The following is a 24,782-nucleotide window of genomic DNA, read 5'->3' on the forward strand; positions in this document are numbered from 1 at the left end:
TGCAGGTGAAGTCGGTGAAGATGAGAATTGCCATTTTCTTAGCAACCTTTGTATCTTTGTTGGTAGCCATCAGCTCTGGATTTTGAACAGTAAAATAAATTTTAATGTAGCAAGCACAAATGATGATGAAGGCCACCACATTGAGAATCAAAATGGTTAATATGTAGACTTGTGAGAGAGTGGTTTCCACATCCATAGGGAGGCAAATGCTGACCTTCATGTAATTGCTGACACCTACAAGGGGCATCATGGCAATTAGAGTAGAAAAGAACCATCCTCCAAGCATAATCGGAATGGCGTGTCTTAATCGTAGCCTTTGGTCCAGCTGAACAGCATAGGTGATGGTGTGCCATCTTTCTAGTGTGATGACTGTGAGGGTGTAGACAGAAAGTTCACTTGCAAATACAGTGAAAAAGCCAGCAGCTCCACACCCACTTCCTGTCTGCCAGTCTATGGCATAGTTATAATACTGGCTTTTGGTCTGGGAGTCAACTGAAGCAATGAGCAGCAGATAGAGCCCCATGCAAAAGTCTGCAAAGGAGAGATTGCACATGAGAAAACGGGGCACTGTCAGTTTATAATGACTGGTTAGGAGAACAAAGAGGACAGTCATGTTTCCCATGATGGCTAGGATATTAATCAGCCAAATCAGGACCCTAAGGAATACATAGCCCATAATATCTTCACAGGGATTAAAAGCATCTGGTTCAGGAGCACATCGGACTGTCTTGGGTGAGCAGAAACCATAGTCATAATCCCAGCCACTCAGTTCACTCTCAGCAAAGATGGCAGAATAACTGCAAGAAGAATATTTAGGCTCAATGTAAACTTAAGGGATTTTTTATGATGATGATTATTTAAAAAAATTAAACAATAATTCTTACTGTTTTTTTACAGCCTAAGAAATAAAAGGAAACAAAGCCACAACAATATTAGTCTTACATTTATTTGTTAAATTATCTGAGAACTCTGAATTGATGTAGGTGTTCCTTAAGAAGGAAATAAAAAACCATATATATATATATAATACTAGGTATACTGATTAATGCATATTTTTTTCAATAAATGGAGTTACACATATGTTGATATATATGTGATTTGATATGTATGCTATTTTGTTGTATTGACAATAAGCTTCAAAACTTCATATATCAAATTTTCTGAAGGTTCTAGCATCATAGATATTTTTATTTTTGAAAATGTCCAATTTTATGCTACAGAGCATTTTTGGGAAGTTTTAATTCATTATTTTGAAGAAAAGTGCTGCTGAAAGTTATCATATACTCTGGGAAGCTTATGGTGAACATGCTCCATCTCAAGATACTTGTGAATGCTGGTATAAATGCTTTAAAAGTGATGATTTTGATGTGAAAGTCAAAGGACATCTAGGTCAACTGGAAAATTTGAAGACCAACAGTTACAAGCATTATTGGATGAAGATGCGTGTCAAATTAAAAAACAACTTGCAGAAAGATTATACGTTGCTCAGCAAACAATTTCCGATCATTTATAAGCAATGGGAAAGATTTTAAAGGAAGGAAAATGGGTGCCACATCAGCTGAACAAAAAACAAATGGAAAATTGAAAAACTATAAGAAAAATGTTTCAGTGGCACAAAAGCAAGTCTTTTATGCATCGAAATGTTACTGGCGATGAAAGGTGGATTTATTTTGAATATTCCAAATGCAAAAAATCATGGATTGATCCAAGTCAACCATCAACATCGACTGTAAGGCCAAATTGCTTCTGAAAGAAGATAATGCTCTGTGTTTGGTGGGATCAGGAAGGTGTGGTGTATTATGAGCTTCTAAAACCAGGTGAAACAATTAATACTGATTGCTTCCAACAACAAATAATCAATTTGAACCACACTTTTATCATGAAACGACCAGAATGGGCCAGAAGACATAGCAAAGTAATTTTGCTTCATGATAACGCATTATCACACACTTCAAAACCAGTTAAAGACACATTAAAAGATCTTGCCTGGGAAGTATTAACCCACCCGCCTTATTCACCAGACCTTGCTCCTTCAGATTACCACTTTTTCTGATTACTGGCACAGGCACTTTCTGAGCAGCACTTCAAAATGTAGGAAGAAATGGAAAATTTGGTCTCTGAATGGTTTGCCTCAAAACAAGAAAACTTCTATTGGGACGGTATCCACAGATTACATGAAAGATGGGGAAATGTGTAGCTAGTGATGGACATTACTTTGAATAAAGCTCTTTTGATGTTTCTCTTGAAATGATTGTGTTTTCTTTGATTACAAAATCTGCATTATTAACCGGTATACCTAGTACATTGATGCAAAGACTTAATGAAGTTGTTTACAGAGGACGATTTTCTTTAGAAAACAAATTTGCCAAATAGGGCAATAATCATATCTTTTTTGGTAGGATCATGCTAAGGATTAAATGCAGGGACACACGTGGAATGTCTAGAATAAATCCTGACATGTATTAAGTGTTCAGTGGATATTAGAGATTCTTATAATTAACTCACAAATCCCTGTGCAGTTGTCCTTTTGGTCTCATGAAGTGACTAGTGGCTTTCAGAATAAGTTCTGTTTCATTCTGTCTATGTACATATGTGCTGTTTCTTCTTCTTCCCTTCCCTCTCATTTCTCTGGTGAATTCCTTCTCATCCTTAAAGTTAGGCTCTATGATTTTCTTGATTCTACACCTCCAAGGAGCTTATTACCCCTTCTCTCCCTCTTAGATACTATTGTAATTATCAAACCACATTGCCATTATGCAGTGATGCGTTTAATAGTTTATTAGTTGCTTGATGGCAGGGGACTAGGTTTTATTTATTTCTGGAATCTCATCGCCTCACACAATTTTGGCTCTGAGTATCCATTCAGTAATGTGTGTGCAATGAATAAACCAGAGTGATCCTCACTCTGAGAGGAAGCAGGGACTACAGTATGATGCATGTAGGCTCAACAAATTTTCTCTTTGCTCACAGTCAGCTGCTATAATCTTGGGAGCTGGAGAATTAGTCATATATTTTTTTTCCTGTCAGGGCCATTACAATTATGTATCTCACCTGAGGGTTCCTCACACATTAAACAAGCATTTTTCTCTACCTTCAAAATGTAGCTTCTTATGTCCCATATAAGTAAGTGTGTACCTAATTCAGTGAGTGGATGGAGTGATAGATTTGAGCAACACAATTACTTAAATGAAAGAACACAGATTTTAAAAAAGAAAAATCTATGACCCAGGACTTTAGAAAGGTGCCAGAATTCATAGAAGGGCTGCTGCTGTGCACAGAAGACTGCAAAGGAACCTCATATGTTTCATTATTAATTGTAAGCCCTCAATTCATGCACATCAATGTAATTACCTATCTTTTTAATCTTTAAAGAGGGGGTTATAAAGTATGGTTAAAGAAAATAGGTTATTTCTTAGCATTAGGAAGATCCCTAAGACCACCTCATTGACCCCCTCATTTTATTGTTAAGGAAACCAGGATTAAAGGTGGTTAGTGGCTTGCCTAAGATCCCCAGCACTAGGCATCTGTGGCAACACGAGGTCTGCATACCCACATTTCAGGGCCCTTTCCTCTACTTCACCAGCTCTCAGTCAGCCTTTTTCAAAGTGTGGTCCTTGAACTACTTCCATCAGAATCAGCAGGGTGTTTGTAAAATACAGATTCCTGGCTTCAGATCCAGAATCAAACATTCTAGGGACAGAGCCCAGGAATCTGCATTTTAAGCGAGTTCCCTGGATGATTCCTACAAAATAAAAGTCTGTATTAAATCAAGTGTAAACTTTCAAACGATTGCTGCCTTAATTTCCTTATCCCTTAATAAAACTGCTTCAGCTTTTAGAAAACTTCCAAAAATTCTGAATATATTTAATATTAATAAAAGGCCAGGCACATTAATTCTCTTACTCCCCTGGTCCTTTGACCATTTTTTTTTTTCACTACTGGGCCTATGTCTAGCAATATTCTCCTTGGTGATTTATCTTCAGACCAAATACGCCTCTGCTGCTACTTACATTTGTGTCCTGGGATGGCTCCTGAGGGCAGCATCGTGCTTATTGACAAAACTCAGCAAGGAGCTGTGTTAAGTACTGAAGCTTATGGAGGGAATGTGAATGGATTTGGATGGGCTTAGCGATATTGAGTCAGAGGAAGGAGGAGCAGAGATGGAGCTGTAGAACAGAGGGCCAGTCATAACAATAAGCACACCTTTTTATCCTGGGAGAGCAGGTAAGGCTTAGTGGCTGGCTCTAGAAATCCTAAACTCCAGGGTCTTAGGAATGGCAGGAATCCGGTGGGAAAGGGAGAACGGGGATTTATCATAAAAATGTTTTTGCAGGAAGTACATATTTTTAAATGACATTAATTTCAGGTAGTTTTGGGGATGCTGGAGATTAGGGGACTTGTTTTAAAGCAGTGCTAGCAAATGAGATTTGGGAAGGCTCATTTGGGAAGGCTTGCAGTGGGGGGGGAGGGGGGGGAGCAATGAGGACTATTGAGAATGAGCTAAAGTTTCCCCTCCCCAAACCATCCCTTGGTGCTACCATTGGCTGTACCCAGAAGTGGTTTCCTGTTGATGAGGAAAAAGCCATGCAATTCCAAAAAAAAATTAATGTGGAAGGTGACGCATAGGGAGACTATCAAGAGGGAAGAGTAGGAAGGGTGAGCAAAAGAAACATTGGAGGCCAGATGGTGACAGACCTAGTTAAAAGAACAAGAAAAGGAGTCGGTGTCTTTTATAATGTACCCTGGATGCTGTCACATTCTTCAACTCCCTTCACTCTCAAAGTTCTCAAAGTCAAATGGTGCTTCTGCTGTCCCTTACAGATGAAGAAAGGCCCCCCAAAACATAACTCTTGTCCAGGAATACTCAGCGTTAACAGGAACATTACTGCCAAAGATTCACATCCAACTCTGAGGAGTGACGAGGCCCAGGGTTCTTCCATCACACTACCCTGCTGCCTATACGTGCAGATTGAGAGTGGAAAAGAAGGGGGGGGGGGCGGGAAGATGTAGAAAAGGGTCAGGAAATTGGCAAGATATCTTAGAAGGACATCTGGTTTTAGAGCCTGAAGGACACATGGGGGAATGATCAAACTTCTAAATCACAGTAGATGTGGCCTGGGGACCCTGGGGTTATCTTCTGAAGCACGCTTGTTTACATTTGAAGGCATGTGAAATTCCAAGGCAGCCAGGAAAATGTTTAAAAAAAATCAATAGAATGATAACTCAGATCCTATCCAGTGTATGCTAGTGATGGCATTGAGGTTGAATAACATTAAGCTCCAGAGTGGAGTGGTCAAAGTGGCCTTGGTCTCTTGGAAGGAAGTGGTTACTTCTAGAAGCCATATCTGCCATTGGTTGATCTTGCTGGGATACTGACCATATGACTAGAGAAAATTCCTAGTGAACTAAGTTTTCATTTAAACAAGCCCTTATGACATTAAAATACATGCAAATAAAATTTGGAGTTCTGAGAATTTAATATAATTGTAGAATGAACATGTAGGTACTTATTTAGAGAGGTTTTTCTTTTAACCAGTTGAATGAGATACCTGATCAACTGGATGCCACTTACAAATAAAAGTTCTCATTTTAAAGTTATTTTAAAATGCTTTGCAAACATCCCCCCAACCAGGACTTTTATCGAAAGAAAATTGTTACACTGATAATACTAATAAGGGACACGCAGAATGAGATAGGGCTTCTGAGTTTCTTCGCATGCAAATACTTACAGGGTTTCATTATTTGGTTTCCTTGCTGTGTTTTCACATTGTTTAGAAACGTTTTCAAAAATGGAAAATGAAAAATTCTGCCTGAAAGAGAAGAGGTGGAAAAAAAATACCAGTTGAGCTTTTGATCTTCAAACTAAATCTGGTCATGCCTATTTATGCTTTGTTCATCTAAATTCCTTGCCCATTATACCAGCTTCATGTTCTGCACTATTGTCCTAGCTGAATCGCTTCCTGGAGAGAGAGCAGAGGCTTCTGAATTGTCATTAGAGTGCCTCCAGCTTTGATGAAATGCTTGAATACTAAGTGTTTCGTGTGGGCTCTGAAGAGGAAAAAACTTAAACATTTGTCAGATTGAATCACAGTTTTTTTCAGTGCTCAATAAAAGCTGCCTTTATGGTATATTAAGGTTTGCTTCTTATCACTCTCCTCACTGCGTTGACCTTGATGAACAAATAACCCTTCAGAGTTCATGGCTTTGAACTGTAACTGGGAATCTCATTTTTAAGGGTTTGAAGCTTCTGCACCTGACATTATGTGGATTTTCTGCTCCCCTCTCCCCCAGGAGTGTATGTAGGTGCTTCTTTTTCCTTCATCTTTCTCTTTTAGCACTTTGGCCAATAGAAGGGGGGAGAGAGTGAAGGCAAAGAATTAAAGAAGGCATATATGCTTATATTCTTGAAATGAAACCAAAGGTAGGAACAAAGGAAAAGTTGAGAAAGAAATAGAAGAATTACAGCAGGCTTTGAGAACCTCAATCTTCCCTAAGGAGGAAGGAGATATGAGGCAATCCGAACTGGGCATTTCTATACACTATCCTTCCCAATATTGGCAGGACAGGTTCTTTTAGGAATGACTGTATAGAATCAGGAAAATGGAGAGTATATCGGAACTATTTTACCCACTGGACTCATTTTATTTATTTTTAAAAATATATATTTTATTGATTTTTTTACAGAGAGGAAGGGAGAGGGATAGAGAGCTAGAAACATCAATGAGAGAGAATTATCGATCAGCTGCCTCCTGCATACCCCCCACTGGGGATGTGCCTGCAACCAAGGTACATGCCCTTGACCGGAATCGAACCTGGGACCTTTCAGTCCACAGACCGACGCTCTATCCACTGAGCCAAACTGGTTTCAGCCACTGGACTCATTTTAAAAATAATTAGCTTGTCATTTGGGGTGAGGATTATACATCCTGAAATTTGAATAAAATGTGTGTGTGTGTGTGTGTGTGTGTGTGTGTGTCCGCGCGCGTGAGTTGTGTGCTGGCTCTAATCTGACTCTAAGAGGTTCTGTGTGTACTAGTCTTCAGTTAACATGAAATGTGGTTGTTCTTGTCCTTCAGATAATAGCAGTGGGTTCTGTCTATCTTTTTTGAAATTTTAATCATAGATACCAAGGAAGTTTTTGGGGCCCTTTGCCCAGGCAGCTGTGAGCATTATCCAGACTTAACAGCTGCAGGGCAGAGGGTCATCAGAGATTGCACAAACATCCACTGGCCCAGCTTCAGGCTTTTCATCCTCATCAGCATCCAAGGTTTCAAGCTTTAGGGTCACGGAAGGAGTCAAGTTAATTCCACTCAAGTCAACCCCTGTGTGACTACATTCCCATTGTACTTTGATACTGGTCCACAATTGCATAATCCACTCCCCCCTTTTATACCTAGAAGTAGTCTCTTTCATCTACTTGGGAAACACAAACACACACGTGAACTAAAGTATTGCCAGTAATTTCAGAAAGGTTGTGACAACAACCTTTGTCACAAAAGTGGTGTGCAGAGTCAGCTTTATCATAAACCACTGTCTGTACTGTTCTTCTAGTTGGCCTCTCACCAGCTTTGCTCACTTCCAACCCATACTCCATCCTGCTGCCAGAGTGATACTTGATAAAAGGAAGTCTGAGTAATTTTGCTTTAAATTTTTCAGTGGTTTCCCATCCTCAAAACAACTTGGCCTGGCACTCAGAGCCTTGTCATGGCTCACTTTGCCCCCATTTCCTATTCACCTTCCTCCGTGTACCCAGAAGTCTTCCTGTCCCAGTTTTTCTGAATGACTTGCATCCTATTGTCTATTGCCTTTGTGCCTTCACAGGAACTGTTTTGTCTTTTTGGCATGCTTTCCCCCACACCTGTCTAGCCAACTTCTACCTGTTCTTCAAGGCTCAGCGGAAGTCCCTTCCTCAGGGAGCCTTGCGTGAGCCCTGCTGTCTTTGTGCACCCAGAGCCCCCTCAAACACACAACCAACCACGGAACAAAGCAGACTAAAAAAATAGGCAAGAAAACATCAGAAGCGTGTCACATGTGAAAAGTTAAGCTTTGTTTTGTTACATATGCGATGTGTGCTGGGTTACAATGTAAAGAAGGTATTTTCTATGCATCTCAGTAAAAAAAAAAAAAAAGGGTTTGGAAAACAGTGCTTTAAGGAAAGAATGAAATTCTGCACACCCTGCCATTCCATTCTGCACTGAAGTGAGTCAGCTGAAGTAGTAAGATGCCCCTCACTGGACACAAAGCAGCCAGGAGTTTGGGCTTTTTTTGTTCCCTAAGCTGGTCCTTAGGGAGCTAGGATTCTGTTCGGAAACAAGATGGTCTGCTGCTGCGAGAGAAATAGCTTAAAAACTTTCTGTGGGGATTTTGTCTATCTTTTATTAAAGAGGAAGACATTAAAATTTATCCTCTTGAGGCTACTTCCCCACCTCTTAAGGAATTATTGGTTCTGATAAGGATTAGAGCTAATTGATCTTTAAAATGTCAGTTATGTATCCATTTTGCAGCTGCTATGATAACCTAATAATTTAAGACTGTAATTCAATTAACTCAGAATGGAGTTCAGAGGTCTCTAGCTGCAGGGTGAAGTGACTCTTTGGAATTGGTTTTCAGGAGGAAGCAGGATGGTTCATTTTCTTCTTGTCTCTCTGAAAATGGCCTAGAAGGCAGGGAGTGAAAGGGCAGGGAGCCCTCCACCAGTTGTGTTTTGATGTCTAAGCTGCTGCCACAGCTTGGCAGGCTTTACTTATTGTTTTTTACTTACTCTTTTGTTGGCAAGTTTCTAAAAGCACAGCAGTGGCTGGGGTAAGTCAATACAGCATCCAGGAGATTGGTAAATTTTTCTCTTGATGGCAATTTTTTTAGAGAATAGGATGAGGTGGCAATTAGCGTCTGAATGGACTCCAGCCCATAGCTAGGCAGGGCCTGCAGTTTGGTGGAAGAAATATCCCTGAACAATAAAAGGGAGAAAGGCTTTTTTATTTATTTATATGATACATTTGATTCATTGAAACCTCCTCTGAACAATAGCCTCATTCTAGAAGTGAGGAAAGTTTTCTCCGTCTCGCCTTCCCCGAATTTTCCATTTCAGTTACCCTCATTAAGATCTAAATTCAAAAAAGCTATGCTGTGTTTTTTTCTTACGCACTCTATTATTCTTGTTAAGGTTGAGTATAACTCCTTGTACCTGTCATGCATTCATTAGCATTTCTCCATCTCTCCCCCCTCTACCTCTTTCCACTTAGCAAAAGTGAAACAACTACCTGCTTTATGAAGCAGCAGGCACATGTGGTGACATCAGCTTTAGTGCTCTACCCCAGGGGAGATAGAGCTTCAGATGCCTTGGTCTCTGGCTGATCAAGCTCTGCAGGGTAGGTTTTCATGAAGCACAGGCTGGCTACGCTGTTCAGAGCTGCTGTGTGGCATGAGCCATCGTCTACCTGGGAAGCAGAATGCACGTCCTCTAAAGGCAACCTGGCTTCATCAATCCAAAGCAAGCGGCCATGCAGGCAGAGCTGTGAGGAGAGCTCAGGCTTTGTAAACAAGGTCCTGAACTCCCTGATTTTTCTAGATGAGGCAATGTCCAAGGAAACTGATCAAGTTAAATGTGAGGAGGAAGAGCAGTCAGTGGAAATTTAAAAACTCTGCCCATGGTCTAAGAGGCTGCTGCTGCTGACCCATGAACTCTTCCGAGCACAGCCCGACCCCTCCCCCCCCACGCCCCAACCCACTCAGAAAACTTCCCCAATACATGGGAGGGGATCAATAGGTGATGGATGGACAGGAGAACTTGACAACAGGGAATGATGTCTAGTGTTGGCCTTGGTGGAACAATCAAGGCAGGAGACCTGCCTCAGGGACTGCAGACTTTTGCTGCTTTTGTGTCCTTATCAGTTTAGGTACCAGTGTTCTTATTCTGCTTTATAGAGTTACCTAGTGATATACAGATTTGTTAGGGATTGAGCACATGACTCTGTAGGCCTTGTGGTGGTGGTAGTGGTGGTGGTGGTGGTGGTGGTGTGTGTGTTGGGGGAATATATTTTAAATTGGGATTCTAGAAATGACAAGGTCTCATTACAAAGGAGTGGATCTTTGATAATGGATTTTCAGTCTCAGTGACAGACTGGAAGAGAAAATATGTTGGGGGCGTGGGTGGAAGGAATTCTTATAGACACCTCTTAAATCCTCAGGCATAATGAGAACAGCTCCTTGGGAAGGAAGAGATGTACTCACAAGATATTGGGCCCCGTGGCCCCCTGGAAGGCTCCGTGGTGCATCTTCGTCAGGTGTGCGTTTCCCTTCAGCTCCCTGTGGGGAAGGACAGTGTCCTCAGTGGAGTCTGCACCTCCTGTGTAACCTGTCACAGCTGTGTGCACCCCTGCTTGGGCCAGCCTGTGCCTGGTGCTCAGGGTTCAAGGGTTCCGGGTGAAGTGGGAGAAAAACATGCTAATCTTGGCAAAACTGTGAAATTGTGTGTTTGACCCCGCCTTTCCCCTGTGATTTCTCCTACTGGCTGGAACCTTTTGTCCTACAACTTAAAGAGCCCTGGGGTTATGGGCCATTACTGTCACAGCTGGGAGGAGGAGAGTGCTGCTCCAGTGTTCAGGGCTGGAGGGTGAAGTGCAGCCTGCCCTGGATCAAGGCTCTCATGCCCTGACCTCGGAGGTCTCAAAATTTACTAGAGATATACTCAGGTTTGCAAATACTTTCCTTAAAAAGAAAAAAAAAAAATAGGGTTCATTCCATGCCACCCCTTTTATCATGCTAATTGCACTTTTTCCACCCCCAAATATGTATTTCTAAGTAGGTGAGAAAGGATGGAAGTACAGGCTGTGGAGAAAATTACTTGGGAGCCCTGCTGGTCTGTGTGAGTATGTGATCATAACCAGGTGTGCATATTATGGAAACAGAAGGATTCAGGGCCACTGCTCTTGCCTGTGGCAGAAGCCCAGAGTTGCTAAGGCAGAGGCTACCTGAGGGCTTCTGTTCCCTTTAATTCAAAGCAGCTCAGTGTGAACTCTCAGGAATACTCCAGGCTTGTCCTGCAGAGTAGCCTCCTGTCTGGGCCCTGAGGCTGGGCTCCAACCACAGGCCCTTCTCTACGTAGACAAGGGAGCTGGGAGAGGAGCCTCTGGGCTCTATCTTGCCAGCCTTCTTTTCAGCACTTTCTTCCTAAAGAGAAGGGTGGGGACTCAAAGAGCGTTCTGGAATCCCTGGGCAGGGGGCACAGTGGACATCCACTGTTGGTGTGGTGATTGCGAGCATGGGAACAGGATTCTTCTGCTTCGTGGTACAGCGTTACATGCAGAACAGATGCTCCAACACCCAGCCTCTCCCCTGCAGGATGGCTAGGCAGTTACCTGGCACATCTCACAGCATTCCATCTTCTCCAGCATCTGCGCATGTCTCCATGCAAGAGCCCTTGCATCTCCCTCCCTGGGTAGCTGTTTTCTAAGTGCTTCTACTAAGTGTGCTCCTTGGAATCCCTCAGCCCTTTCATCAGAAGGCACCCGTCAGTCCCACATCATCCCCTTGCCTGGGTATATTTCCACTTTCAAAAGATGAGGCTGTCAGAGCCAGTTGCTGTTTAAAATCTAAATCAAAAGAGGCTTTCCTTCCTGAGCTTCCATAAGTTCTTCCTGATTTGGTTTGCTTTAATTATGTTCAGTTCTGGTCACAAATTGTTGAAACTGAACTCTGTGAGCAAGTAATTCTCATGTCAGCCAGGTCCAATTAATTTTTCAAATTTCATGAAAGCATCTTGCATGTTTCACTAAAATTCACATCTTTCTGTATACCGATAACTGCATTGTGGAACTTGGTCAAAAGTAAATCAAATTCATCGACCACGTTTTTCTGGAGGTCACTTTTGGGAACTCTCCCAGGCGACCTGGTCCTCCTGTTGTGAGAAGCACAGTCAGCATGACCTTTTGAAGCAGAGTGGGGAACCCCCAAACTCAACCCAAAGCTTTCCTAACATGGTGCTCTGGGAATGAGGTGGCCTGACTCTCAGGCCCCTGGAGGTGTCTGAGAACAACCTTCCAATACTGCTCCTCTCCACCCTGTCCTGCCTTAGTAAGTAGTGCGCTTGAGAACTTGACAGAGCTTTGGTGTCATTCTGAACACCTTTGGACAGGCCTATTAATGGGGAAGGTGTCAGACCTTGGGCTGAATGTAGAGTTTGGAACTTTTCTTAACAGTTTTGAAATCTCCTCCTCCTTTTGTGATTAAATCTTTCAATGGGTCTTCTTGTTCTTAGGAGAGAATTCAGACTTCTTTCCATAGCCCCTCCGCTCTGCATGATTCGCTCCTGCTTCACCTCCAGGTTTATCGCACACCAGTCTTCCCCTTGCAGATGACTCTCCAGCCTCACCAGCCTCCTTGAACTTCCTGGAGCTTAGAAATTTCATTTCTTTCCCAACTCAGGACCTTTGCATATGCTGCTGCTTTCTGTAACACACTTTCCTTGCTATTGCCATGGTGGACTCCTTGCCATCTTTTAGGCTCAGCCTAAATATCATGTTCTCCGTGGCTCTATCCCCCAGCCTACAGTCAGGTGCCCTCTGTACTCTCGCAGAGCTCAGCGATAGGTTATTTTCTTCAGAGTATAAATCACTACCTACAAGAAATTAAATTTCTCCCTTTTTGTCTGTTTCTTATGCTAGAACAGAAACTTCAGGAGGACAGGGAATGTTTTCACTCTACCTTGCAATCCAGCACTTCACAAAGTGCCTATTATATTGGTGATGCTTAATAAATGCTTTTTGAATGAGTAAATGAATGACATTTATTCCTGCTCTTACTTTCCTCTTTCTCCCAACCATGAAGTATGGGGGACTTAGAACCTTCACTGGTTTTATTATTCGAGGTCCACACCCATTCTGGCATCTCTGAAGCAGCAGAGACTGCTGACCGAGCCCTCCCTCCTGAAGTCCTATCTGACCTCCCAAGGTGTACTCCACTGGTTTCCTCCCACCTGGTTGTTTTGGTTTGGCTTCTCTTCCTTATGTCTTGTTCCTCCAGTTTTATATTCAGTCCCCTTATTTCCCCCCTTGGGTAGGTGACCTCAGCCACAAGCCCCCTCTCTTCGGATAACCGTGATGTCTGTGTCTCTAGTTCTGAGCTTACCCTTTCCACCCTGTGTCCTTCCTGCTAACAGATGACCCTCTCAGAGCTCCCCTCTCACACTCCCATCCCAGAACTTTCAACAGGTTCTCCTACAGAACAGAGTCCAAATTCTTTTCTCTGGCATCTAAGGCACTTCCTACTGTGTCCACTCACAATCAGAACTTTCTAAAAGCTTCTATTTGCTGGTCTCTGAACACATCTCCTACTTCCTCTCCTGGGCCATTCTTTTTGTTGTCCTCGGCCTAGAATGCATTTTCCTTCTGTCTTTGCCTCTCTTGGGCCCAGCTTAAAGTCTACCTCACAAGGCTTTCTCCGGTTTCCTTCTCCATGTCTTCTGTTTCAGTTACTACTTAGTGTACAGTTTGCATACCATTTGGAGATGCCTCTTCCTAGGCTTTAGGCTTCTTTGGGGCAAACATCAGATTTATTCATGCTCATTTCCTCTGAAAATATAACATGTTCCCTTCAACATAGCTGATATGTGGCACACACTTGTTGAGTGAATAATTGAATGAGGCATCTAAGAGCACTGTGCCAAGAGAGGATAGGCCTCTAATTTAGATTTGGCAGAAACAGATTGTATTGGCCAGAGTGGACCCTTCATTAAATTCAAGTCAAGAAGAAAATGATGGGAAATTTAAACCATGATAGGAAGGATAACTTTTAAAAAGCTGCTGTTTCTTGAATACTTAGAATGTGCCAGACCTATCCTAAAAGCATAAAAATTTAATTTTAATTATTATTTACTCACTGATAATTATGTGATGTAATAAATAATTAATAATTGAGCACATACTCTGTGCTAGGCACTGTTTTAAGTACTGAGGATACAAAACAGACCTTTTCATTTTCAGGGGTGGGTATCCTCAAAACAAGCCTATTAGTGGCTCCATTTTATGGATGAGAACACTGTATCTTAAATAGGTTGAGTAACTTCTCCAAGGTAGCTGATAAATAGTGGGATTGAATAGAGAGTCCAGTCAGGGACACTTAGGTCTGTTCTCTTAGCCACCAAGTTATGTAGCATGGTATCTATATAAGAGGGTCTTTGATTAATATCTATTATTAAAGTAAATATATTATGTAGACTTATGCTCCTCAACTTCAGACCGGCAGCATCAGCATCTACTGAGAGTTTGCTAAAATTGCAAATTCATAATCCCTATCCTAGACCCATTGGATGAATGTCTCTGGGAATCAGGCTCAGGAATCTGTGTTTTAACAAGTTTCACATTATTCTTGTGTGTGTTAAAGTTTGAGAAGCACTGGTGTAGACTAGATTTTATATGATCTACTTATTTAAAAAGTATTTTTTCATCTATTTTCCTTAATTTTACTATAGTTGGGGTTTTCATGCGCTCTTAGTTTTTATTATACACAGCTGTAGTGTGATCATCAGTCACCTTGTCCTGTTAGGGTTCAAACAGCTTTTGCCTGGCAAGCTTTGCGCATGAACCACTCTAATAGAAAAGGAGCCTTACAAAGAAAGAGGTTGAGAACAATGAAAGAACCAATTGTTTGGGATGCTCCCCTTGATTTAAAAGCTTCTAACAGTGGGGCCAGGCCTGGTGTGGCTCAGCGGTTGAGCATTTTGATTCCTGGTCAGGGCATATGCCTGGGTTGTGGGCTTGATCCCTACTGGGAGCAAGAGGAAGCTAGCCAGTGATTCTCTCTCATCATTGGTATTTCTCTCTCTCTCTCTCACCCCCTCTCCATTCCTCTATGAAATCAATAAAAATGAATAAAATTTTAAAAATAAAATAAAAGCTGTTAACACTTGGGACTCAAGTAGGGTGTGGTGAATGTTATTGGCTCCCTCACCTGGTGGAAAATGAGCAGCCTATTCCCTCCCCTCGCCCACCTCCCACCCCCAGCAGTAGGGAGATGGGACGCGGAGTGCGTCTGCTATGGCTGATTAGCTGGTAAATGGCGTTACCCGATTTCTCTGCAGTGGGGCCAGTGGGAAGAATTTCTTTGCTGAAATCATGCTGCCTCTAACACACCCTCAACCTGAGCACGGGGGCTAAGAGGGAGGCTGAGAGACGGCGGCACCTAAAGTAGGGTGTTGAATATTTCAGCAAGCTGTCAACTTCAATGTATTCCGGCTGCATCTATCTTTGAAATCAGGGTGCTCTGGGGTTTCCAGCCAGCCAGTTGCCTAGTAACATGCATGAAACACTGAGGACTAGCCACTTGAAAGTTTATTTTTGTCCCGAGTTAGTTGCTGAAGATTGAATGTGGTCTGGTAGCCAGAGTAAGATATCATTTTTATTCATGAGCTGTGGAAATGGGCGTACTTACAGGGAAATCAGTGTCGTCCCATTGAATGCATGACTTTGTATTTCTTCAAACCCATTTCCATACAGTTTGCTGAAGAGGGAAGAGAGAGGGTTTAGGATCGAAAGAAGCGGTTTGGAATCACACATCCTTCCACCTGTGATGTTTATTGCTAAGATGGTTATTGGCATTCACATGTCTAGCTGTGTTTCACTAACGTTTTAGATCCTAAGCGCCTGGTAAAACGAAGTTTTATTTTTTGCTCCAGTTTGCCTCTACCTCCACCGTTACAATCTTCACCACCACCAGGTTTAAATGTTTATTAAGTATCAGATACTTAGCCAGCCGTTGTATGTATATTATATGATTTAATCTTCATTGTCATTTCCATTATCCTGATAGGAAACCTAAGCCTCAGTGTTGTGCAGCTTGCAGAAGATCAAAGAAAGCAGTGGCAGAACTGGGATTTGAGGCCAAACCTGTCTGACTAACACTCAGATCTTGCCCGCGGTTGTGCAGGCCTGTGTGTGCACTGGGGCTTTCTGGGCTGCTGAAAGCTCAGGGCAGAGGAAGCCTCCTGTGCTGAGCGAGCTGTCCTTTTTCTGGGATGAGTGTAGGTTTTGATATCACATCTGGCTCCACAACCAATAAGATTTCAATGTCTGTAAACAGTTCTTGAAGAACCATTAGTGGATAATGAAATCAATATAGTTGGGTGCAATCAGCACTTAAAGAAGAATATAGAGGTGATTAGGACAGAATGGAAAATATTAGTGTATTTTGGATGCAATTAGGGTAGTGTTGTTTGTGAAATTTTGTTCCATAATTTTTGTATGTTATATACAGATAAATACACACACACACACACACACACACACACACACACACACACACACGTCTGTCCAGAATAAGGGAGGCTTTTTAGAACACAGATCAGTGCTGGGGAATGCTGGAATCAGAAGAGAACTTGAAAAGAATTAAGTGACACCCCTTCATTTAGCTAGAAGGAAATAGGATCAGAGAGGAAAGTAACTTGTCTAAAGCCCACAGGAGGCAAAAATGGGACCAGAAAACACTTCGTGGCTCCTAGCACATCCGTTTTGCTGGTTTTATTTTTCTTCCCTGAGATGATTGATCCCTTCTCCCTCTTCCTGCAGGCTGGGTTTGATTTGGAGGCTCACCTTTCCTGGCTGCCCTATTTAAACTGCCATCTTCCTCTTCCCTAGCATCTCAACATTCCCCATCCCCCTTCTCTGATTTGTTTTTCCTCTTTTGCTTTGCCACTGTCTGACCCACAATTATGTTATACTTGTTCATTGTCTACCCCCGCCCCCAGCAGAATATAAACTCTTCTGCTCTTTGCAGAATCCTCTGCATCTAGAACAGTGGCTGGCACCCAGGATGAGTACAGTAAGTATATGTTAAGTGAAATGGATGAACAAGTCTATGGAAGATTAATTTCTTACTATAAATCATAGTCCGATGAGCTTAAGTAGAAATATTGGTATAAGGTCTTCATGAGCAATGATGGAAGACTCAGGTGAGAAAGGGCTGTGGTAAAACATAAAATTAAACTCCTGTGTCTGGCAGGGTCCTATCTTCCCTCTACGGGGCTGCTGCAGCTGCACAGCCATGTCAGGAACAGGCTGCGGGATGGGATGTGAGAAAGGGTTTAGATATATTCTCCACCTGCTCTCGCTCCACGTGGCTGTCACCTGAAAGCACTTGGTATATGTATGTAGTGTTTATGCATTTCTACTTAAGCTCATCGGTATGTATGTAGTGTTTATATGTGTAATACGTGTGCATTTTTTTTGTGTGGTTTCCATCAGCCCCCAATACACCTGGAACAAATTAGCATATAAACATATAGAAGTGGGACTCATGTTGAAGCATGTTATTTGAACATTGAAATTCAGAAAATACAGTGGTTATGAAATAATCGTGAAGTCTTATTAGATTAAGTTCAAAGAGAACAGGGGAGGATATTAATTCCTTCCACAAAACCCTCAGGCCTCTCATGCTGCCTGTTACCTAGCAGGGGCTTGATCATCAGGCTGGTTAGAGCAGAGGCCCTGTCCTACCACAGCCTTCCTGGCTTCCCCCGATCTCCTGTGCTTCTGTCTGGGAGTCTTCTGAGTTTAAAGCTGCATGTGCTAGCTTTTAACCATATTCTGTAATCAATTATTGGATGCCAATTTTGCAGTAATTTCCCTTCTCCATTTGAATTGTAGAATCTGAGGGGATAGGAACTTGGTGTATATCTGTTGTAAAATCAAAAACAACCTTCATGCCTCCTTAGCATTTAGTCCCACTGGATTTATTTTAAGTTTTACACTAAGAATATTATTTTCTAGCAGTATCTTGTCATTTGGCAGTATCTTGTTATTTATAGCAATTTCTATTAGAAGAATAAATCCTACCTGTCTCTTTTCTGAACTTCTTTGAAATTTAATTTCTTAGAGGCTAGATCAGTGTTTATCAAAACCTTCTCCTCCATCCACTGAATCAGAATCATCTATAGATCAGACTCTGGTAGTGGCACCCAGAAGCATGTGCTTTTATAGAAAGCTCTCCCAGTGAGCCCGGGCATGCCACTTTAGAACCCCTTGCCCTAGGGGATGTCATAGGATCATACAGTTCTCATCATTTCCATAGTGCACACCAGATGGTCTGTTGGTCAGAACTGAGTCCCCTTATTGCTTTCTCTGCCTTATAAGTGATGAAGCTACATGTGTAGTGGATAACGAAGAAACAGTCCCTACTTTGATTTTGGCAAAGCAAAACTGTCTGGATGCCATTCCCCATCATTTCTAGGTGCTGGCCCGATGATCCTAGTTTTGATACATATTGGGATTTTGTACTTCTTTTTTTTTTTTTTTTTTGGTGGGGTTTATAATGCTCTAAGTGCCACCTCAAAGTTAAATCTGTAAGCCCTGAACCCAACTGCCTGGGTTTGAATACAAGTCTACTACTTAGGAGCTGAATTACTTTGGGCAAGTTACTTAACCTCTCTGTGTCTCAATTTCCTAATCTGAAAATAGAGGTGATAATGATAGAATGATCTCAAAGGCTATTGTGAAGATGAAAAGAGTAAACATGCTAAATTCTTAGAAATGAGTGTTTATTGGACACCGTAAATACTTAATGTGTTGCTCCTATCATTCATACATTCAACAGTGGCCTCCAGCTCTCTTACCAGAACTGAAGGAAATGGTCTTCCTTTCCATGTGCTGGATAGAATTTTCATGACATGCAGCCGCCTGTTTAAACGAACTCTACTGGGGTAGAGGCCTTTCTGCTCCTGGGTAGAGCAGGTCAGTTCAGTGGCCTGGGCTGTCCTAAATGTCCTCACTCTCTGAAAGCCCTCAACCACCTTTCATCTGTGTTGGCATCATTGACATTTTTGCGATTGGACATTTTTCATATCTTTTTTTGAATAGCCTGGGTCCTGCTTGTGCCAATATTGCAAAGAACAAGGTTCATTGTTTCCTTTTCAAATGCTGTTCTTTGTCTCTGTTGTTACCAGACTCACACAATAGAATGCACTGCATTGTTTTGATTAAAGGACTGGCTTCCTTACTCTGGAGAAATTACAAATGCGAGAAGGAGACCTCATGTTGTCAGGCCTGCACAATGCTTTGTGCCCGGGCAAACATCTGGAGAGTCACTTCAGATAACTTTTTTTCCAAAACATCATGGTGTCAGAATTAAACGAGAAGGGCTTCCTTTGCCTTGAGGATGCTGTCACAGGCTTGGAAGTGAATTTTCTTCTTCCTCCTCTCCTCTATTATGATAGCTGTACCTTACTTTAAAGCATTGTCTAGGTCCTCTATTCAAATGTCAGTACTTGTGATCAAGCAGAGAGAATAGTATTTTTTTTATTCAAAATAAGACTCAGGCTTTAGAACTTAACCACAGATGACACTTTAATTCTGAATGCTGCCTTATAGCAAACTCCAGATATTCCTTGGTCTACAAAAGCATTTCTTAGGTTATATTAATGTTCTACTACAGTTCCCTCTTGGATCATGTACTCACCTAGTTTTGGATGGCTTCAAAAGAAAAGAAAAAAAGCTTATGTTTACAGACCCTCAGGGACTCGAAAGACCTAATTGCTGAAGGGCAAAACATACTATTTTAAAATATATATCCTGTGATGGTATACCTATAAACAAATTTTTATCAAACAATTGTACAAACACCATCTCAAAGAAGATGGATCCTAAGTTTGCTACTGCCTTCTCCATGTGCTACTTTGCTGAAGTCCTTTTATATTGGAATAATTCCTCACACATTAAGACACTTGTCTGTTGGATCCCCTGGGGAGTGGTTGTGAGGATAATTATCATTGTCTCTACTATCTGCTGCCAGGACCATAGTTTTGAAAGTTCATCAGAACCCCCCCATTCCTGTGGGGCTCACAGCCTCTATGGCATGGGATTCCTCTCTCTGATTTGGTCATGCCTCCTGCCTTTCAGCAGACCTGGAGTTGTTTTTTAAAAAAAATATGTAAATATGTTTTTATTGATTTCAGAGAGAAGGGAGAAGGAGAGAGGGATAGAAACATCAATGATGAGAGAAAATCATTGATTGGCTGCCTCCTGCATGCCCCCCACTGGGGATCGAGCCCACAACCTGAGTATGTACCTGACTGGGAATCAAACCATGACCAGTTCATGGGTGTACACTCAATCACTGAACTACTAGAGTTATTATGTTTCCTCCCATCTCACCAAGTTCATGTCAACTTATATGATTTTATCATATGTAATAAAAATGGTGACAGGCATTCAAACAATGATGAACAACAATGGATTATAATATAATGAATAAAATGTTTTAAAAATCTACACTCCACAGGGAGAGAGAGAGAGAGAGAGAGAGAGAGAGAGACGAGAGAGAGAGAGAGAGAGAGAGAGAGAGAGAGAGAGAAAGAGAGAGGAGAGAGAGAGAGAGAGAGAGAGAGAGAGAGAGAGAGAGAGAGAGAGAGAGAGAATGGAAAGGAAAAAAAGGAAACCTTTTTAAACAGAAGAGTAACAAATGCAGAAGAATGGTAGACTTTCCTGTGTATTAACTGAATAATCAACAGATGCTGAAACCATTGGACAAAAGGTTGTTGGCTACAGGATAGTCACATAAACTCAAATTATCCCACCATGATTTAGTTATTAATGACAAAGGGAAATATGCACCCTTACAATGGAGAGGTCAGTCACTACCTTAACTGAATGGCCAAGGAGTGGGACATTGGGACATGCTGTTCCTCCTGGTTTGATGCAGTGGGAGAGAGATAATATCTCCTTTATTGTGTTTTTGCAGAAACATTGACCTGAATCTAGTTATGACAGTATAGACAAATGAATCCAGATAGTGTAATCTAGAACAGAGGAAGGCAGAGGGGCAGTTTTTTGCAGAATGGGGTGGAGGGTGGACTAGGGACATAATAGCAAAAACTCAATGCATAAACTTTTATTAGATTCCAAGTTAAAAAAAATCTATAAACATATTTTCATTTGAATATGGATTATAGGTTGGATAATGCCATTAAATTCATGTTGATTTTCTTGTAGTTATGTGGAATTTCTCTATTCTGGGGATATATGTGCTGAAGTATTTAGATATGGGTGTCATGATGTCTATATTTGGATGGTTTGGCCAAAGGGAAATGTATTGTATATAGTTACATATATAGAAATGAAGTAGGCATGGTGAGCTGGAAATAGTAGATGAATCTAGGTAAGGTATATAGGGAGTTCATAGTACTGTCTTTTCCATTTATCAGTGGGGACACAGAGAAAGTGACTTCAATTACCAGTTTAAAATTTCAAAATAAAAATATTTAAAATGAGATGATGTGATAGTGTTTTAAGGGTGGTCTAAACAATTGGCTTGCTGAATGTTAGCTTTTATTTGTGACAGTGCAGTGCAGACTATACAGTGTGACTGATTTATACAAGGAGGTATTAATAATCCCACTGGAAAGACAGAGACAGAGTTACGTCGAGGTGGTGTGACTTGACTAAGGCTGGTTATGTAGAGAGCCAGGACTAGACCCAGGCTTTCAATTTCAGTGCCAAGCAGTCTCTCTACTGTGGCTTATCACAGGTACAATCTGAAATGTTGTCCTTCTTTGCCAGGCATCTTTTATCTGAATTAGTCTTAGAGAATTAGTTGCTGTGACCTTTCCTTCTCTTTGTGGAGTTCCGATATGAATTAAGGTTGTCACATTTTTGAGACTTGCGTGATCAGTGATCTAGAATATTTTAGAGATGGTGAAGCCAAATCCTGCTTACCTAGCGGGGACATTTCAAAGTGGCGTCTGGAGGAGATTTAATGAAAAGCCAAAGGGCCATAAAGGAACATAAGAGTATAATGCATGGCTTGAGCATTAGCCCCACTGAGCTTCTCCAGCATCAAGTGAAATGCTTTGTTTTTATTAAATGAGCTCACAGTTGGTACAGATTTAGGTGAGGGAGACAGGAAGGTTTCCATGAAAAGCAAATTCACAAAAACTACTCATGAAGAGAGAGGGCTTATTTTCTTTATTTTCTAATTAGGGAGCTGAACTCTATAGCTGAGAAAATCAGGCTTTCCTTTTTAAGCAATACCCTTTTCCAAGGGGGTGCTCCACAGGATCCTCCACTTCCAGGTGGTCCATTCAGCTGAGGACAAGTGCCAAACAAATGACTAACTTTCTCCTCACAGACACAGGGTTGAGAGTGAGGAGGGGGAGGAAGCACAATGCCCCCATAGGCTCTCTGGGAGAGATGGATCCATAATCCTCATTAACTTCAGAAGTGGGGCAGATACGCCCTGCTGGTAGGCACTATTCATCTTAAAATCATTACTAACATAAATTAATAGTCTGCAAATAAAAATACCATGTAGCTGTAGTGTACACATGCTGAAATATGTGTGAAAAGGAATCCTTGATTTGTTTGTGACTTTGGTAAGGAGGCCTGGTCTTGTGAGCTTGTAGTATCCCATGGATTATTATTTTCTTCTGCTCTTTCATTCCCATTCTGCTCCATTCCCATCAGTGTACATTTACCTGAGAGGAGTGTCTGTTGGTTTCTTGTTATTTTTAGATTTAGGACAAAATCAAAGGGCGTCTTGGATATTCATGATCTTTGACTAAAGAATACTTACTTGAGTGGTTTCTTCTTACTACTTTTATTTAGTTACTTTGAAGCCTCTAACCCCTTATCCCAGCATTCAAGACCCCCTGCAATCCAAAGTCCCTTCATTCCTTTTTATGTAAACATGTTGATCTAAACTTATTTCCCATCCCTTAAGCAGGATGTGTACTCCCAGTGAGTATCCCTCATCCTATTTTCCTCCTCCCTCAGTCATGGATTTGCTCATGCTGCCCCTCACTTGGATTCCTTGCTCCCCTATTCTCAGTGTGTGGTACAACATAATGATGAAGCCCATGACTCTGAGACAGACTGTTTGGTTGTATATCTGCTCCAGTTCTGAAGAGAGAAGAGAAAAGAAAGACAAGTACTCTGCCTACTCAGAGAGCATCCTTCCAAACTCTTCTCAGATGAAACTCGAAATTTCTGTGCTCTCTTTTAACCCCTCTAGGCCATCTCCTTGCAGCTGCAAAGCATTCCACTGATGAATGAATACTTTAATCAGTTGGATATTTGTTCACTGTAAATTCTCCGGGTCCATTTGATTAATTTTAAAGTGAAGGGAATCAGTTTAAAAAGGTTTGTTGTGATGTGAACATATGACCCAGATTTGATGCCACACAACTCTCATGTAACAGAGAGAAGTCATGTGGCATCTTAGATCCAAAAGAATGTCACCAGCAAGTGAGGGCAAGGCATAAGACAAGAAAGAGATCACCCTAAGCTAAAGATGAGAACAGCAGGAGGCTGTATGGAAGAACATGAACCTGAGAGTTACTCACAGTGTTATGGATTCATTATTCATCCCTTGAAAAGCATTTCCTGGTATGGTGGTTATGTGTAAGTTATCACAAATTTCCCTTGAAGAATGAAATGAGAAATATTTACTTTCCAAATTTTAGCTGCAAAATAGAAAACTGTTATGCATAGCAATCAGCCTGGTACTCACAGAATGAAATTAAATTCGCAGGAGAAGATCTTCGTAACATCTGGAAGCTTTTGAATGCCAGTGTTACAGATGCTCCTGTGATTTGGGACAAGGTGGGGATGTGGGCAGAGAGTGAGCAAAAGGGACTGTTATTAAGGCATAAAGATAAAAAAACAGTAGAAAGGCATTTTGCAAATACTATTTTCACCTTAAATTTAAAAATATTGAGTTTGGCTTTACCAGTCACACTTTCAGATGTCAAAGACTGAGAATTTAAAAGCCCCTAACCCTATATAGGGAGAGGTTGCTTTAATGATTTCTATTTAGAGATCTAGGGTCTGGGACCAAACTTTTTCATTTATGTTTGTTTTTCATTTCATTCCAGATTCCTCTTGCTAATTAGTTTATACCATGCTCTCCACAGTACTCTATTGTAGAATGGGTTTTAATTTAAACTCTTCAGAAAGATTAATCTCTCTGTAAGCAATCCATATCTCTTATCACTGCAAATTTTCCTTTATTTAGCTGTCTGGGATTCAGGAAAGTCTTCCTTATATCTCACTGAAATCACTCAACATTCTCTTGGCTATTTGAGCTACTAAAGGCTCCTCCTCTCCCTTATACTTAAACTTCAAAGAAGAGAGAGTCTTCAGTGGTGGGTTAAACTGAAGGATATTTTATTACATAAGAAAGGGATTCCTTTAGAGGAGTTAAGTCATCTGGATTTCCCTTAACTGAATTTCAAGTTGCCAGTCTTGGACTCTGGACAGCTGACATGAACTGCTTGGCACCCTGGTGACAATAAAAGGTTCGTTTTGGCTCTCCTTGGTTCTCTTCCTTACCTGCTACCTCAGATCACACTGAATCCTGCACTGTCTGTGGCTGGTGATAGCAGTGTGGGCTTAGACTGCAATGTGTATGGGGGTTGAGGGAATATCCCTTTCTTTAAGGGGTGGTGAAAATGCTATTTAATAAAGACAGTGATTCTTAGATGACAAGGGGCTGCAGTCATCACACTTGGTTCTGGGATTCTTATTATGTTTTCCCATCCAAAGTGGTTAATACTGAGATGCTTATGTGTCCTTTAAGGTTTGGAAAAGCAGAACACTTGAGTTAGGTATCCTCCAGAATTGGAGCTGCTAAAGGAGCTACCCTTATCCCAGCACAGCTCCTGTCAGGGGCCCAGAGCAAGACTGCCCAGATGACATTGAACACCAGAGAGAGGATGGCCCTCCTCTCTCTTCCATTTTTTAAAAAGTGGTAGGCGTTGTAGACTTTGCATCCTCTGAAATTTAATTTATCAGGAAGAAAAG

The 24,782-nt window shown here is 41.5% G+C and overlaps 1 protein-coding gene across 1 annotated transcript in view; it reads right to left on the reverse strand.

Annotated features, from left to right (window-relative positions):
* LHCGR (luteinizing hormone/choriogonadotropin receptor) overlaps positions 1-24,782 on the reverse strand; it is a gene marked incomplete at its 5' end in the record, with an annotated part of 51,156 nt that continues 26,374 nt past the window's right edge. Inside the window, 7 exons of the mRNA XM_084901018.1 lie at positions 1-369; positions 5,730-5,810; positions 8,762-8,947; positions 10,231-10,305; positions 15,427-15,495; positions 23,324-23,401; positions 23,491-23,565. Coding sequence (XP_084757144.1) covers positions 102-369; positions 5,730-5,810; positions 8,762-8,947; positions 10,231-10,305; positions 15,427-15,495; positions 23,324-23,401; positions 23,491-23,565 — 832 coding nt within the window. The 3' untranslated portion in view covers positions 1-101. The remainder of the gene's footprint in view (positions 370-5,729; positions 5,811-8,761; positions 8,948-10,230; positions 10,306-15,426; positions 15,496-23,323; positions 23,402-23,490; positions 23,566-24,782) is intronic.

The sequence above is a fragment of the Pipistrellus hanaki genome (assembly GCF_964339955.1).
Source record: "Pipistrellus hanaki genome assembly, chromosome: 12".
NCBI classification, from domain to species: domain Eukaryota; kingdom Metazoa; phylum Chordata; class Mammalia; order Chiroptera; family Vespertilionidae; genus Pipistrellus; species Pipistrellus hanaki.